At 37.8% G+C, this 13,884-nt stretch overlaps 1 protein-coding gene across 3 annotated transcripts in view; it reads right to left on the bottom strand.

Annotated features, from left to right (window-relative positions):
* gria3a (glutamate receptor, ionotropic, AMPA 3a) overlaps positions 1–13,884 on the bottom strand; it is a 72,648-nt gene that overhangs the window by 1,938 nt on the left and 56,826 nt on the right. For 2 of the 3 annotated variants that reach the window (XM_053332354.1, XM_053332351.1), the window contains 2 exons: positions 6,026–6,273; positions 5,150–5,264 (listed from right to left, as the gene is read on the bottom strand). In XM_053332354.1, the coding sequence (XP_053188329.1) occupies positions 5,150–5,264; positions 6,026–6,273 (363 nt within the window). The remainder of the gene's footprint in view (positions 1–5,149; positions 5,265–6,025; positions 6,274–13,884) is intronic. The other variant, XM_053332352.1, reaches the window with a different exon arrangement.

Raw genomic sequence — 13,884 nt, 5'->3', positions numbered from 1 at the left:
TCGCCCCTATAGACACACAGTGTGATGTGATTAATACACTGAGAAACTTCATCAGATTAGATGTTTCTCTGCTGCTACGTGTACGCATCCGAATCATTAGCAGCCAGATGAGGTCAAGTAAATTTGGTTCTAAGTCTTTGAAGACAACTTTATGAACCAAAATCTGTGATGACAAGAGTCATAATTTGGGGTTTTTTGTTTTGCAAGACATTACATTCAATTTCCTCGACTGCTAGATTTCCAGGCTTATTTCCTTTAAGAAAAAAAGATCAGTGTTTGTCAACCATCATCAAATATATTGTATTCACCACTGTGTTCTTTGTATGTCAAATAGAATACAAATACTATTTTTTATGACATTTTGAAAAGCATAAAACATAAGGACGTCATGCACAGTCTTAAGTGGATGATCTGTAGTCCTGTTCTGCAGTCAGAGCTCCTTGAAAGGCAAAGTAATGATTTGTTTTGTTTGTGAAAGCTGCCTCCCACAAACAAACAGCAGAATCTAAACTGAGATACATGGATTTGAATGCAACACACTATAATTGATACACAGTCTGCAGCTTTTAATCCCCTCACGGGACAGAATGGAAAATGCAATGACCATGAGCTTTGAACTAAATGGTTGGTACACTTCATGAATCAAGCAAACAGCCATAAACATCCTACTTAAAGTGATTTGTAATTGTATAATTTAGACAAAAACACATTTTGGATACTAAGGCTCTGTGTTATGTAACATTTTAGACACTATGAGGACAAATACTGAACAAAAAAGCTTTTCATAATAAGCCTGTTTAAGGGTATTCATCTCAGTATAAAGCACTTTTTAAAAGATTGTTATTGATGAGCATCTGGCATCTTCCTTTCAAGTGTTTTTGTGTCCACAGAGTGAGCTTCTACTTTGTTCAGTCTGCTAAGCCTCCTTTCAGTGAGGAGACAAACTGTTAAAAAGCCTCCCTGTGCTCTTTGGCTGTCTAACCTTTGACCTCCCTACACAGAACAGAACGTGTCAAAACGTATCAATTATCACATAACTATGGAAAGATTATGATTGTGCCATGGCTTTGTGTGCAGGATGTTATCATAAATTATTTATCTACATTTTTTCCAGCCTGAAGTTGTATAATTATACTAGTTGAACTGCAATGATTTGCTGGTTATTAGATTAAGACCCAGACCTCAGACACACCACCAGGTGGTGGCCATGGACTTTTACACAACTGTCCAGAATCATAGTTGGAAAAGAAAAAAGCTTTCCCTGTGTTTTTTCTCATCTTAAAAACGTGAATACAAAGACATTCTTGTCCATAAACACTGATTATATGTATAGAAACACAGAGATTACAGTCATATCTATAGGACAACTAACTGTAACTGTATCACTGGAACCATCTTGTCTTTTGTGCAATGCATAGATGTAAAGACCCTGAATTATATTGAATAAAAAAGATTTAATATCCAAAATTCAAAAATCACAGGGCATCAAATCAAGTCATCAAACCTTGATGGAGGCTGACAGGCTTTCACACCAACCTGAGGTGAAAAGGGCCACTTATGAAAAACACACCATGGGGCTAACAGAAAGAAAACATACATCTGTTTCCTTTCAGAGTCCCTAAGCAGACATGAAATTAATGCTTTAAAGTATATTTGCTCTGTTGGCCATTGCAGTGTGGTCTGTATAGATGAATACCCTGTCATTCACTGTCAAGGAAAATACACTCTCAATGTCCCAAACCTCTGATGTAACATCAGTTCACCACTCCACGGAGACTCAACTCAAACTGATAAAAACTGTGATTCATCAGCCCAGCGTTGAGTAACATCTAGAACTGTCTGTAATAAACAGCTCACATCAAGGCTAAACCTGCCTGTACTGCTACTCACTGAATATCTGCATAATACAAATACAGACAAAGTGTTATGGAGAGAAAAAAAGTTGAGTTTTAGTGACACCGAAACTGTAAAAACATCCATCTAATCTAATCTTGTCTAAGATACTGTACAACCCACTGAGCAAAACCTAGAAATGATTCTGGATAGTCCTAAATGGTACAGTACACATATACTGATGTATATATATACTTCATTGATTAAAGTTTATAATCATAAAAAAATTATATTTATATAACACAGATAATAACATAATATTAAAACATATACATGTATAAATCATTGCAGTTTAGACAGTGTGATGTATATGTAAGTATTTGTGTGCATGAAAAGAGAAAAGTGTGAGAAAAATGTAGATTCTATATCTAATAGTATTTATATCTATTTATTTTATATATTTATTTACAATTAAATACCCTATAGCGATTGATATATCTGATAGTTTAGTTTTTATATACTTATTACATTACATTTATTTATAGTTTCTCAGTTTTGAGTTTCTATTTTTTTTTAAATTTTACAAATTCCTATTTTTTACTAATTTCTTATTATTTATTATAATATGCCACCAGCATTTCTCTGCACGTAATCAAATCGAATCACAATGCATATGCATGTGACATGTTACCGTGACAAATGTCAAATCTATTTAATTGTAACTGATCCGTTGCCTCCTGCACGGAAACATCTGAAGCACGTAACACACAATATACTGTAAAAAGTGAAATGCATGGCACGTTAGAGTGGTTTATTGACAATGAGATGATTGAGTATGTGTCTCTTGACCTGCTCTTGAGCTTACTTTTCATCATGTGACTCTAATAGTTTGAAACAAAAAGCACTTTCAAGATATTTTTAAAAAAAACCCCACACATTCTTGTCATTAACAGTCAGCAGCAAACTGCATACAACAGCCACATCAGCCACCTCTGTCCTCTCACTTTCACCTGCTCTCCAGGGAATGTCTGGTAATGTGCAGCCTCATTAATTATGTATCTAGTCGACCAATCACATTTCATTCAAATCTGGGATTATCTGAGGTTAGTTTCTCCTAGAAGCAGAAGGATGGGTCTGTAAAAAAACAACCTAAAGTGCCTTGATTGTCTCAAGGACTAAAGTCACAGCCTCTCTGCTTTATATTTTTTTTTAAAGTTTACAATAACTTTAAAAAGCTGCACTTGGTAAATACTTCAATGAAAACAGGACATGTGATTCCATTGCATTGCTCCTTTAGGATAGTTGTTTTTTTCCCAGGCGTGTTGTTGCCAGCATCTCAACTCTGTGTTAAAAGAATGACTGAAAAGAGTAGGAATGTATCTGCCTGATTAAGTACAAGAGGTGAACAGAATATCAGTAACACCTGTGCAGTGTATTACAATGCAATACAACAGCCAGGGCTATAAATGTTACATTTGTGAAGATTAATAATGAATACTGTTCAGTTTTTATAGAGTCTGTGTCAGAGAGGTCTTTGGTGTGTTGCTGCAGTATTATCCTGCATCTTATTGGAAGTATAAGCTTCACAAAGATAGTCTTTATCGTTATATTGGATTTGATACATTGGACAGGTGTTGCCCGCCTCCTGTCCTTGTTCCCTGAGTGTTAGGAACAAGTCAACCTCTGTTCCCTCTCTGTCAAGTCAGAACTTTACCTTTCAGTCTGTCTGCAAAACAGGAATGTGGTGTCTGAAAATGTTCAAGACCAAACAAAATAAAACACAATATGTACAAACCATGCAAAATACTGACTCTCATGGCCAAATTAAGACATAAATCACATACTGTATGATGTCTGAATCAAATAACATCACACAGCAGGAACATAAATGAAAGCACCTGTAAATATTTCTAGATTTGTGACTTTAACGTCCTGTCTTCTTGTGAGCATGTCTGAATATAGAATTATAAAATATCATTTGACTGGTTTGACGTGCTGTGAATGTCACACTCTCTCAGTGGTTGTTACATACAATATATTTCCATTTTACTGTTAAACTGTGAAATCATCCACCCATGCACTTCTGAAAGTGAAATAAGGACAAAGAAATGTGGCAGTCAGTCGGATGTGATCATCTACTCTCTGTCTAACCGGGGAATCGAGGCAAATCACTAGTGAGAGGAGACGGCTCCTTTGTGTTATCCCTCTGGTAGTATCCATGTCCTGCTCACTCAAGAATGGATGACTTGAGAGAATAACAGCAAAGTTAGCTTGTTCTCCTCTTTTGCAATATGCCAAGAGTACTGTGGTCATGATGCAAGCTGAAAGGCAGAGATGGATCCACAGTTGGGCTGTTACTGCGCCCTCATGTCTGAAACACAAGATCCGGGGCCTCATTTACAGAAAAGATGTACAACAGATTTGATTGGAAGAAAAAAGCCATTATTGCATCATTATTTGGAAAAAAATCCTGTTTTTCCATAATTATCTTTTTTAAACTTCACATTTAAGGTGTGAATGCAGCCTCACTCTTTGCACATCAGCTCTATACTCACTATTAGAAATGATCTTAACACAAATGTGAGATTCAAATCAAATCCTCTTGTACAAATGGGGCCACCGGTTATATCTTACACTCTACTGAAGGGTTTACCATGTCAGGGTGGCCATGGAAAGACTTTGACTGGCCTTGGATCAAGACCAACCAAAGGTTTCAGTCTTACGCTGGATTTTCGGTGAGAGGATGTCGGACAAAAAGTTTGGACCGTTAGTTGTCACTCTGTCATTAGAATTCTCACGTTTGCCTGCGATGCTTAGTCCCCTCAAGACAACGCTGTTCCCCGTGCCTGCCCTAACCCAGGCGGCTGATTGGAGAGTGCATACATTGTTCAACTTGAAAGTACTGATCTTGTGAACTGATGCTGGCTTAAAAACCTTCTGGCAGTATTGTGAATGTCAAATATTGAAGATACAAAGCTTTCATGTTGGCCTGTAGATATAAAAACCAGAGGGAAAGATGTGTTCTGTCTTTCATAACCACAGGCCAAAAACACAAAAACAACTACTCTATCACAAGCACAATGTTAACAAATTACTGTTCTGATCTCCTTCTGTCCTATTTCTCTATCTCAGCACGTTTTGGGCTATTTTTCTCCTCCATTAGCCAAGTAAAGGGTTCCCACTTGATCACAGTTGCACATTAAATATGGAAAAGGTATTTATCAGTAACTTGTTGCCCAAAGACTACATTCCGTGACGACAGCCTTGCCGATTACTCTGTTCTAGGGTACCCGACTTTGGTGACATTGAGGCTGACCTTAGAGTCACCTCCCCCGCTGCCGCACTCTCCCTTGTCGTACCACCATTTGTTTTTCAATTTGTCCAAGAGGCCTTGCTCATTCAGTTTTAACACTGCCAGGTTAACAGCATTTCTTGAAACGATAAAACATAACTTGTAAGAAAATGAACAGGTCCGTGAGAAATCTAATATAGAATATTAGTAAAAAAGTAGTAATAAATGTCAATGGTTCATAAGGGGAGCACGGAAGGGACAAATTGGTAAAGAATTTCACTGGTGTGGAAAGGTAAGAAGCATTTTAACAGCAAAGAAAACGCTAAATATTAGAGAGGTGGCATGGAGGGTCACATTGCTTGTAACTGAAGTGTGCGGGATGGGGACAATCTGTCATTGTTGAATTAGAAATAAGAACATCCAGCATGCTGCTTAACATTCATCACAACTCACAGACCAGCATTTTTAACTAGCAAATGAAGAAATATTTCATCGTTAAATTAGAAGCAATGCAAAGGACACCACAGAAACCAGGAGGGAGGGGAAGGTTGAGGGAGGAGAGCAAAACAATCGAGGTTGGGGGAGAAGGTGACACAGTGCACATCAACATTCAAATGGATTTACTGAATGCAACTAATATACCAAAAAACAGAACTTTCCTTAAGAGAAAGAAGAAAGTAACACAAAGAGACACAGACCAGATAGATAGGACAGAACAGAAAATGTCTGAATGCGTTGATTAAATTTAAATAACTCATAATACTGTTCACTCATTGATGCAGTTGGAGAAAAAAAAAAGAAGAATTAAGGAGTGAGGAAGAAGAGAATGGACAAAGGAGACATCAGGGTAGGTGGAATACTATAACAACATGGAGGATATTGTTATATTATCCCACCCACCTTAATGCAGAGCCTTTAGGTGTAGCCACACCGTAGCCCTTAGAGTCGAGGTTTCCGCCAACTTTCATGGTGTCACATGGCTTCCGCTGCTCTATGTACTCGTTCATAGTGGACTCGAGAAGAAAGGCGAACTTGCCCTTCGACTTTCGTACCCGAGAAACCCCGTCTGGTGTTGTCTTGGCAAACACTGAAGGTTCAGCTGATTTCATGTATGACCACATTTTCTCATAAACTGCTATTTTGGAGCGCTGTATTTGAGGGAGCAGAGAGAGAAAACAGAGACAGTTTAGTCATGAGCTGAATATAAAAACATTGACAATCATAAAAAAATAAACATTCATAATGAGCCGCTGTGGGTTTTAGTTGAAAGAATAGACATTTTGGGAGAAAAGGCTTAGTGGCTGTCTTAATGAGAACCACTCTCATGTCTCATGTATATAATAAAATCTGGGTATTAAGACCTGGTATTCCTAATAAAGTGCTTGGTGAGTGTATATTTTTGGACCCTCCCTACAATACCACAACATAGTAGTAATTGATGGAAAAACATGCTGCTCTATTTGATTTGGAATCAAGAGCTGCTGAATTAACAATTATTGCTGCCACCAAATGATTCATCGTCATCACCAAGTGATTCATCATGAAATAATCATTTAGAGATTATTACTACTACCAAATCAATACACCGGACACAGGCACCAACTTAGACGTACACCCTGGAGAGATGATATTAAATCATGAATAACACCGAGACCATCATGTAAGAAACCGACGTATTGGTCCTTTATATAATAAACACTAGCAAATGGCTGTACTGATGGTTGTATCAAGAAAGTTAGACTACCCTCTTTTCAGCTGAAGAAAAGGGTTAGGGTTAGGGTTATATAATTGAATGCAGTAATGCATTAATTGAATCCCTAAAGGTAACCGACTCACCTCTCTGGGCTTCATTCTTAAATGTGAGTGGTATCACTCTTCTCATCTAATTCATATTTTTTAAATTTTCGAATTATTTCTTTAAGGTGACTCTGAATCACATGGGGGAAAAAATGCTGCTGCACTTTTTGGCCACGCCAAAATCCATGATGTCGCAGCAGGTGTTGTCAGCCATTAAAGCTCCTGTTGTGCCATCACCAATCACTTCTGCCTCTTATAATTCAGAGTGGATTCACCCTTTAAAAGCAAACAGTGCAGCAAAGGTATCTGGCTTTTTGCCAGCAGCCTGAAGTCTGACAATCTGGCAGCACAGCAGAAGTAAACTGCAGGCCATGTTTGGTATCAATATTAACACTAGAACCGCCAAGGCGTCATTTTTATCCCCCTGGCGTTTTCAAATGCATGTAACTCTGTTAAATTAAGACCCCTACATCTTTCAGTTCGTGACTTTTCCTAAAATGGGTTTATTAATCATCTAGTGAATTATGGGGGGTGTGGGATAAAAAGAAAAAAAAATATGATCATTTATACCTCGAACCGCCGAGGGGTTCATTTTTACCCCTTATAAAACCGCTGTAGAATGCCGTGCTCAACACTTCCGCAAGGGGGGGCGGGGGGGGGGGGGGGGTGTTATTACGTGCTTTATTATTTTTTCACTTTGCTTCATGTTTGATACACGTTGTTGTCCGACTCGTTTATAAGAGAGAACGGGAGAGTTTCACTCAGTAGGTAAATTTTTCCTTACAATGACAGGTGCGAACGAGGTAGATTACTCCAGTAAAAGTAAGACTTAGTTTTATGACTTAGAAGTCGCCAAATGACTTACTTTAACGAATTTCGTTTGTTTATATAATGCAGATTTGTAAAATATTACTTTTATGAGGATCACAGTCACAGACAATAAACTTAGCATTTGATAATTGTGGTAGCAGCGGTGCAGCAGATGTAATGAAGTCCACGCAGCACGCTGGATGCTGCGTGCTGCGATTCCCTGGAAAATTGGCTTCTTCTCCCTCAAACAGGGTACACTTGCACTCACACTAGCCAAATAATCCGGACTTTAGGGGGCAAACGTGCTTGGGCACGGTACGATTGCCTAGTGCGCGCTAAATGAGCAGTGTCAGAGTGGGTGGGTGGGTGGGCGGGTGTGTGCGAGAGATAGCGCTCCGTTTATTTATTCCCTTCATAAAACGCGTTATTATCCAAAACTCATTTTTAACTTTTAATTGTTCTTCTTCTACAATAATTAAATTATTTAAATGTATGAATCATTTTGTTGTAGCCCATAGTTTATTGGTGAATCTTTTACCTTTTCTATCTGTAAATAAAGCAATTGTAAATAGTGAGCGCTCCGTTTCTTTATTCCCAGTAGCGTAACTAAAACAACACATTATTATCCAAAATGTATTTTTAACTGTTTTAACGTTTAAGTTTCTTGTAATACAATAAATAAATACTCTTAATTAAATTATTTAACTATTTAACAGTCCGGTACAGTCAAATTTGACTTTTCTGACCTTTTCGATCTATAATGAAATAACTAAAGCAATTGTAGGCCTAAAATTAATAAAAATCCACTCAACTGAAATGTAAATAGTTATTTTGTCTTACTTATTACATAAAGAGATGAAAATTAACAACTTAACTGCTTCAAGAAATGACATCTTTGCGATTGCTGACAGGGGGTAAAAATGATCCCCTCCGGCGGTTCTAGGTATATTGGAATGTTGGCGGTTCTAGTGTTAACAGACAGAACTGACCTCTTCCTCCTCATCTTGTGCTCCTACCAGCAGATCACAGCTGGAGTCACAATCACGATGGTTTCATTCTTAATGAAATCAAATCAGTCCTTTCACACATTTTATTAGCCTAGTTGATTTGACCAGTATGACATTTTAAAGACCTGTTGTGCAGCATGATGCTATAAAAAAAAGTGATTGGGGGCATGAACAAGTTTCACACTCCAGGTTCTCTACTAAATATATAAAGGAATAGTTCAACATATGCTCATTTGCTTTCTTTCTTGCTTCATGTTTTCTTTGTTTAACCTGAGCAAAACTGACAAATACGGCAACATGACAGTGATGACAAGACAGCTTTAGAGCAACTGGTAGGTGGTTATATCACTTTTGAGAAAAGCTACTGTTTCCTCTTGTTAGCGTGAAGACTGAAAACACCTGGATGTAGCCTCATATTTAACAGACAGACATAAGATTGGTATTGATCTCCTCATCTAGGTCTCTGCAAGAAAGCAAATAGGCTTATTTCCTAAAATGTCAAACTATTACCTGGAGTACAAAGACACACACACACACACACACACACACACACACACACACACACACAAACACACACCCTGGTCATTTCTGGGGACATTACATAGACTTACATTCATTTTCTGGGGACTTAACCAAACCATCACCTTAACCACTGACCTAAAAAACAGCTTTTGTCCCCATACAGACAAGTTGTCCTCATCAACGGGTCCTAAATCGAAATTCTGTCCCCAGAAATAGCCTGTGACACCACACACACACACACACACACACACACACACACACACACACACACACACACACACACACACACATCTGCAACACACCAAGTCCAGTGTTTATTCAAGTACAGTGCCTCCAGTCAATAATACAGCCTGAAGCACTTTCATTAAATATCTGTTCAGGGATTTTTATCATGCATGTCTATGATGCAGGTTATTAAAAGTTCAGTCAGTTAGATGTTTGTTTATACTAATGTAAATTGTATGTAAAGGTTATTTTTAATTATTACTTTAATATGTTATGTGCTGGACTATTTCTAGAGTCTCTGCTGGTTGCTAGGCAGCTGCATGCCTGCCTTTCTTTCCTCAAATCCTGAATAACAACTTTTACTGTGGCTAAGCCTGTGCAGGTCTCATTTTTTTTGTAAAAGCTGCAGACAGATTTCTTTATCATTTTGGTCACCCTATCTGTACAAAACCATATGATCTATGGGTTGCATCTCAGCCTCTTATATGAAAAAAGAAAGTGTTCACTCTTTCAAAATGTGGATGTTCTTTCTTGTAATTTGGTGTGTCACATTAACATAAACCAATCCAGGGCAAAAAGAACTCTATAGCAGAGTCATCTGTTCAAACACGGTCAAATATTCACAAATCCACATGATAGTGAGTCAAATACCAAACATTTTATGTTCCTTGTTTGACAGTGTAGAGCCCTCTGTGATGGCGCTGTCTTTAATCCGTTTAACCTGCTCACTCTGGGACTGACGGCCTCACCTCTGTGGCCCAGTCAGCTGCCAGCTGGAGCAGCTACAGACATGCACAGCACAGCCCTATTCTGACACTCAGTACGCTGCTAAAAATGGCCAGAGAGAGGCTGATCGCTTGTCACGGGGGAGCTGGAGTACACAGCTGTCTACAGTAGAGGGGAAAAATACAGAAGCTGCATTAAACTGGGCTAATGTGACCTTCTGCGGAGCTTGGCAAGGGAGAAGAGAAGCGCCTCAGAGAAAACTTTGGCTTGAAACTTTTCATTATTTCTAAATGTCTTCACAGACTGCTTGTCACGATTGTGCTTAAGGCAGGAGAGTCAGGTTCATAATCATTCTGGTATAAAGGAAAGAGAAAAGTGATGTCAGCACTGAAACTCTGGAGCTATAATAAGCATGATATAATGGAAAAAAACGTTAATAAACTCAGATGTTTTCTTGTTTTTATTTTTTCTGAATATAGTATACTATTCTGTACTTCTTTATTTGTCACACATCTAATCACTTGAGTTGACCTAACACTCGTGTTTACTTGTTTATTTACTGTACTTGTAATAAGGGAATCAAGTCTGTGTGACTGGTTTCATCCAGATTGTACCTTCAGTAGTTGTGAGTCAGCTCTACATCCCATCTGGTTGGAACATATAAAGGAACATCAGAGTGAATTGACAAACTATGTCAGCTCAGTGTTGTGTACGGCAACATAAATAATTGACGGTAGATGTAATGGATTGTAGGCTAAGGCTAGTAAGTGAATCACTCTTGACATATGCACAATTTCAGCTCAGCTGAGCGTTCATGTAAACACTCTTAACATGACAATAATAGCTGATGACAGGCCTGACCACGGTGTGAAAATGCAATTCTTTTCTGGGTTACATGTAGATGTGTGCTTGTCAGGAGCTGGTTGATCAACAGTGTATAAATCTGTGAAACTCCTCATGCTGTCAGACTGAGAGTCCCCTATCAAATCCTCTTACTACACCAGCCACGGCTTAACAAAGCCTTATTATTCATTAAATCACTCTTAACTTATGACTTTGGTAATCACAACAATTAGTTATTAGTGCCATAACCCATGGCCAGTGAGAAATCTGGGTTTTTTGCCCTTCATCCACTCTGGGAATAGTAATAATATTACTCTACACTCAAAGCCCAACCGCCTGTTCATCTGTCAGTAGCTGACTGAAGGGCTAAGAGTGATTCATGGCCCTTAGTGTACGTCTGTCACTCTGTCATCCCAAAACAGACGACAGGACAAACAAAGCGTGTGCAATCTTTCTGGTGTTTTATTTATATCTGCATGCAATTCTTAGTTATGTGCACAGTGATTAAAACTCATTACATGTATGCTCATATTCAGTGGAAACAAATGAATAAAGAAGCTAACATGGCTTGTTTAGCAGAGCCATGGTAAATAAAATGAAAATCATCTCTAACAGGCAAGGTTAGGAATCTGCAACAATTCATTGCAAGATAGCCTGTAATTTGTTGGAAATGAGGATTAAAAATTAAAATAAATATGTCTTTTAAAGGAATAGTTTAACATTTGGTGAAATAGCTTTTTATTCGGAGTTAGACAAGAAGATTGACTCTTGTATTACACTGTTGAATATAAATATAAAGCCAGGAGTCTGTTAGCTTAATTTGAAATGGATCTGCCCAAAAATAATAAAATTCCACAACCAGCAGCTCTAAAGCTCATTAATTAACACCTTATATTTCGTTGTTTAATCCTTATGTAAAATTACAGGTTGTAACTTGTCGTTTTTGTCATAATTCCAGTGCATGAAACCACAAGAGTGCTAGGCTAGCTGTTTCCAGTCTTTGTGCTACGCTAAGCTCATTGTTTTCTTCATCTAGCATATTTAGCTGAGACAGGGTGCTATCAATGTTCTCATCTTAACTCTTAAGCAACATAAGCATATCTCTCAAAATGTGGAGTTAAATGTTTTAAATGCAGTGTAAACATATCCTGGACCAGATGATGCCTGGATGTTAACAGAAAGAAATAAACATAGGCTAAGTATGTCATCTAGATGAGAATAAAAGTGACAAACGTTCAGTTAAAGAAAAACTGAGTAAAACAAACTAAAGTGACTAGAGTGTGAATTACATCCTTTCTGAAAGCAAGAAAAGAATTAAAGCAAGTGTCTGAAAAATGTTCATCATATATTATGTGCATTGAGGAGGCTGCATGAGCTGGGTTAAGTGACACACCCTCTTTGAAGATCACTATAAAATGTATTTACAGCTCCTATTATTCATTAGCTTTTAATTGCCAGTTTTCAGTAACCGTTGCTTAGAATGGCTCCTCTTCACTGACATTTCCAGTTTGGAGGAAGAATTTTTGGCAGAATGTTTGTCACTCAGGATGAAGTCACAACAGGCCTGTCAATTATCTCCTCAGGAGCACCTTTGACAAATCACAGCCTGCCAAATACATGATGAATTAGCAGATCCACAAAGAGAAACTGCTGCTCATAAAGCTGCTTTTAATGTGATGATTCACCAGGAAGCCTCAACAATAATCTGTCGAATATATTTGATCACTTTTCATTTTTCTTTAAAAAAAACCATAATATTTTTAGGGCAGTCTGCAATAATGTATGTATGTATGAAGCCAATAAGACAAATGGAGTCAGATGAAATGATGTTTCTATTTTGACAAAATTAGTGTTTGTGTTGTAGCTCAAAACTACATTTTCAACTTCAGTGTAGAGATGTGTTTAAACAAAGTGGAATTGGCAAACAACTAACTCACTAACACTTTATAAAACAGTCTGGGTTTTACAGTGTAATTACTGTATGAATGTAAAATACTTAGCAGTTGCAACTGGTACTTAAATATGGGTACACAATTTTTAGTACTGTCCCCTGTAGATATCCAGTTTTTTACAAAAATAAAGAGAGCATCATCATTTCTTTCTTCTTTCCTCTAAAATGTCCAGTTGTTACTCCCATTGTTCCCCATGGTCTTGTTTTCTTCCACCATACCTACATCAAGTGCTACGAACTCCAAAAACTTTTTTAAATCCATCCGTTGTTCCAGTCACAATAACAAAGCTTCTTCTTTACATGTATTATTATTATTATTACTAGCAGTAGCAGACTTTTGGAAGCGCAGGGATGAAAAGACAAAAAAGGGCACATACAGCGATTTCCCCACTTAATATGGCACTTTGACCAGCTACAGGAAGAGACTACTCTGCAGTCTCTTCCTGTTTAAAAGTTCTCCTAAGATGGATTTTCATTTGCTTTGCATTAGAAAGTCTGAACAACCACATTTTCTATAACCTTAAGAAATGCTTTCAAGCACTCTGCGGTGCAAGAGATGTGAGTTACAGATGACCTCCTCCACACTGATCGTGGTGATTGCACCATTTCAATGCCTTTAAAACCTCAGCATGTTCAGTTCAGCATGGCACAGCAGACGTAGCTACTCTGCCTGGATGCTTTTAGAAATGGCTTAGGTCACAGAAACATTATAAGTGCCTACACTTGGTTACATCCATGCAAAAAGTTTTCCCTTTCATGAAGAATCTTTCATCCCAAAGGTAATGATACCAAAATGTTTTCTTTTTTGACTAATCCTTTGAAAGCTATGATTTTATTTGATCATGCCTTCGCTGACTGTCCTTAAAATTACTCACAAG

The sequence above is a fragment of the Scomber japonicus genome, chromosome 13, assembly GCF_027409825.1.
Source record: "Scomber japonicus isolate fScoJap1 chromosome 13, fScoJap1.pri, whole genome shotgun sequence".
Classification (NCBI taxonomy): Eukaryota; Metazoa; Chordata; class Actinopteri; order Scombriformes; family Scombridae; genus Scomber; species Scomber japonicus.
Note: the sequence above shows the minus strand (reverse complement) of the source record. Positions and strands in the feature narration are given on the sequence as shown.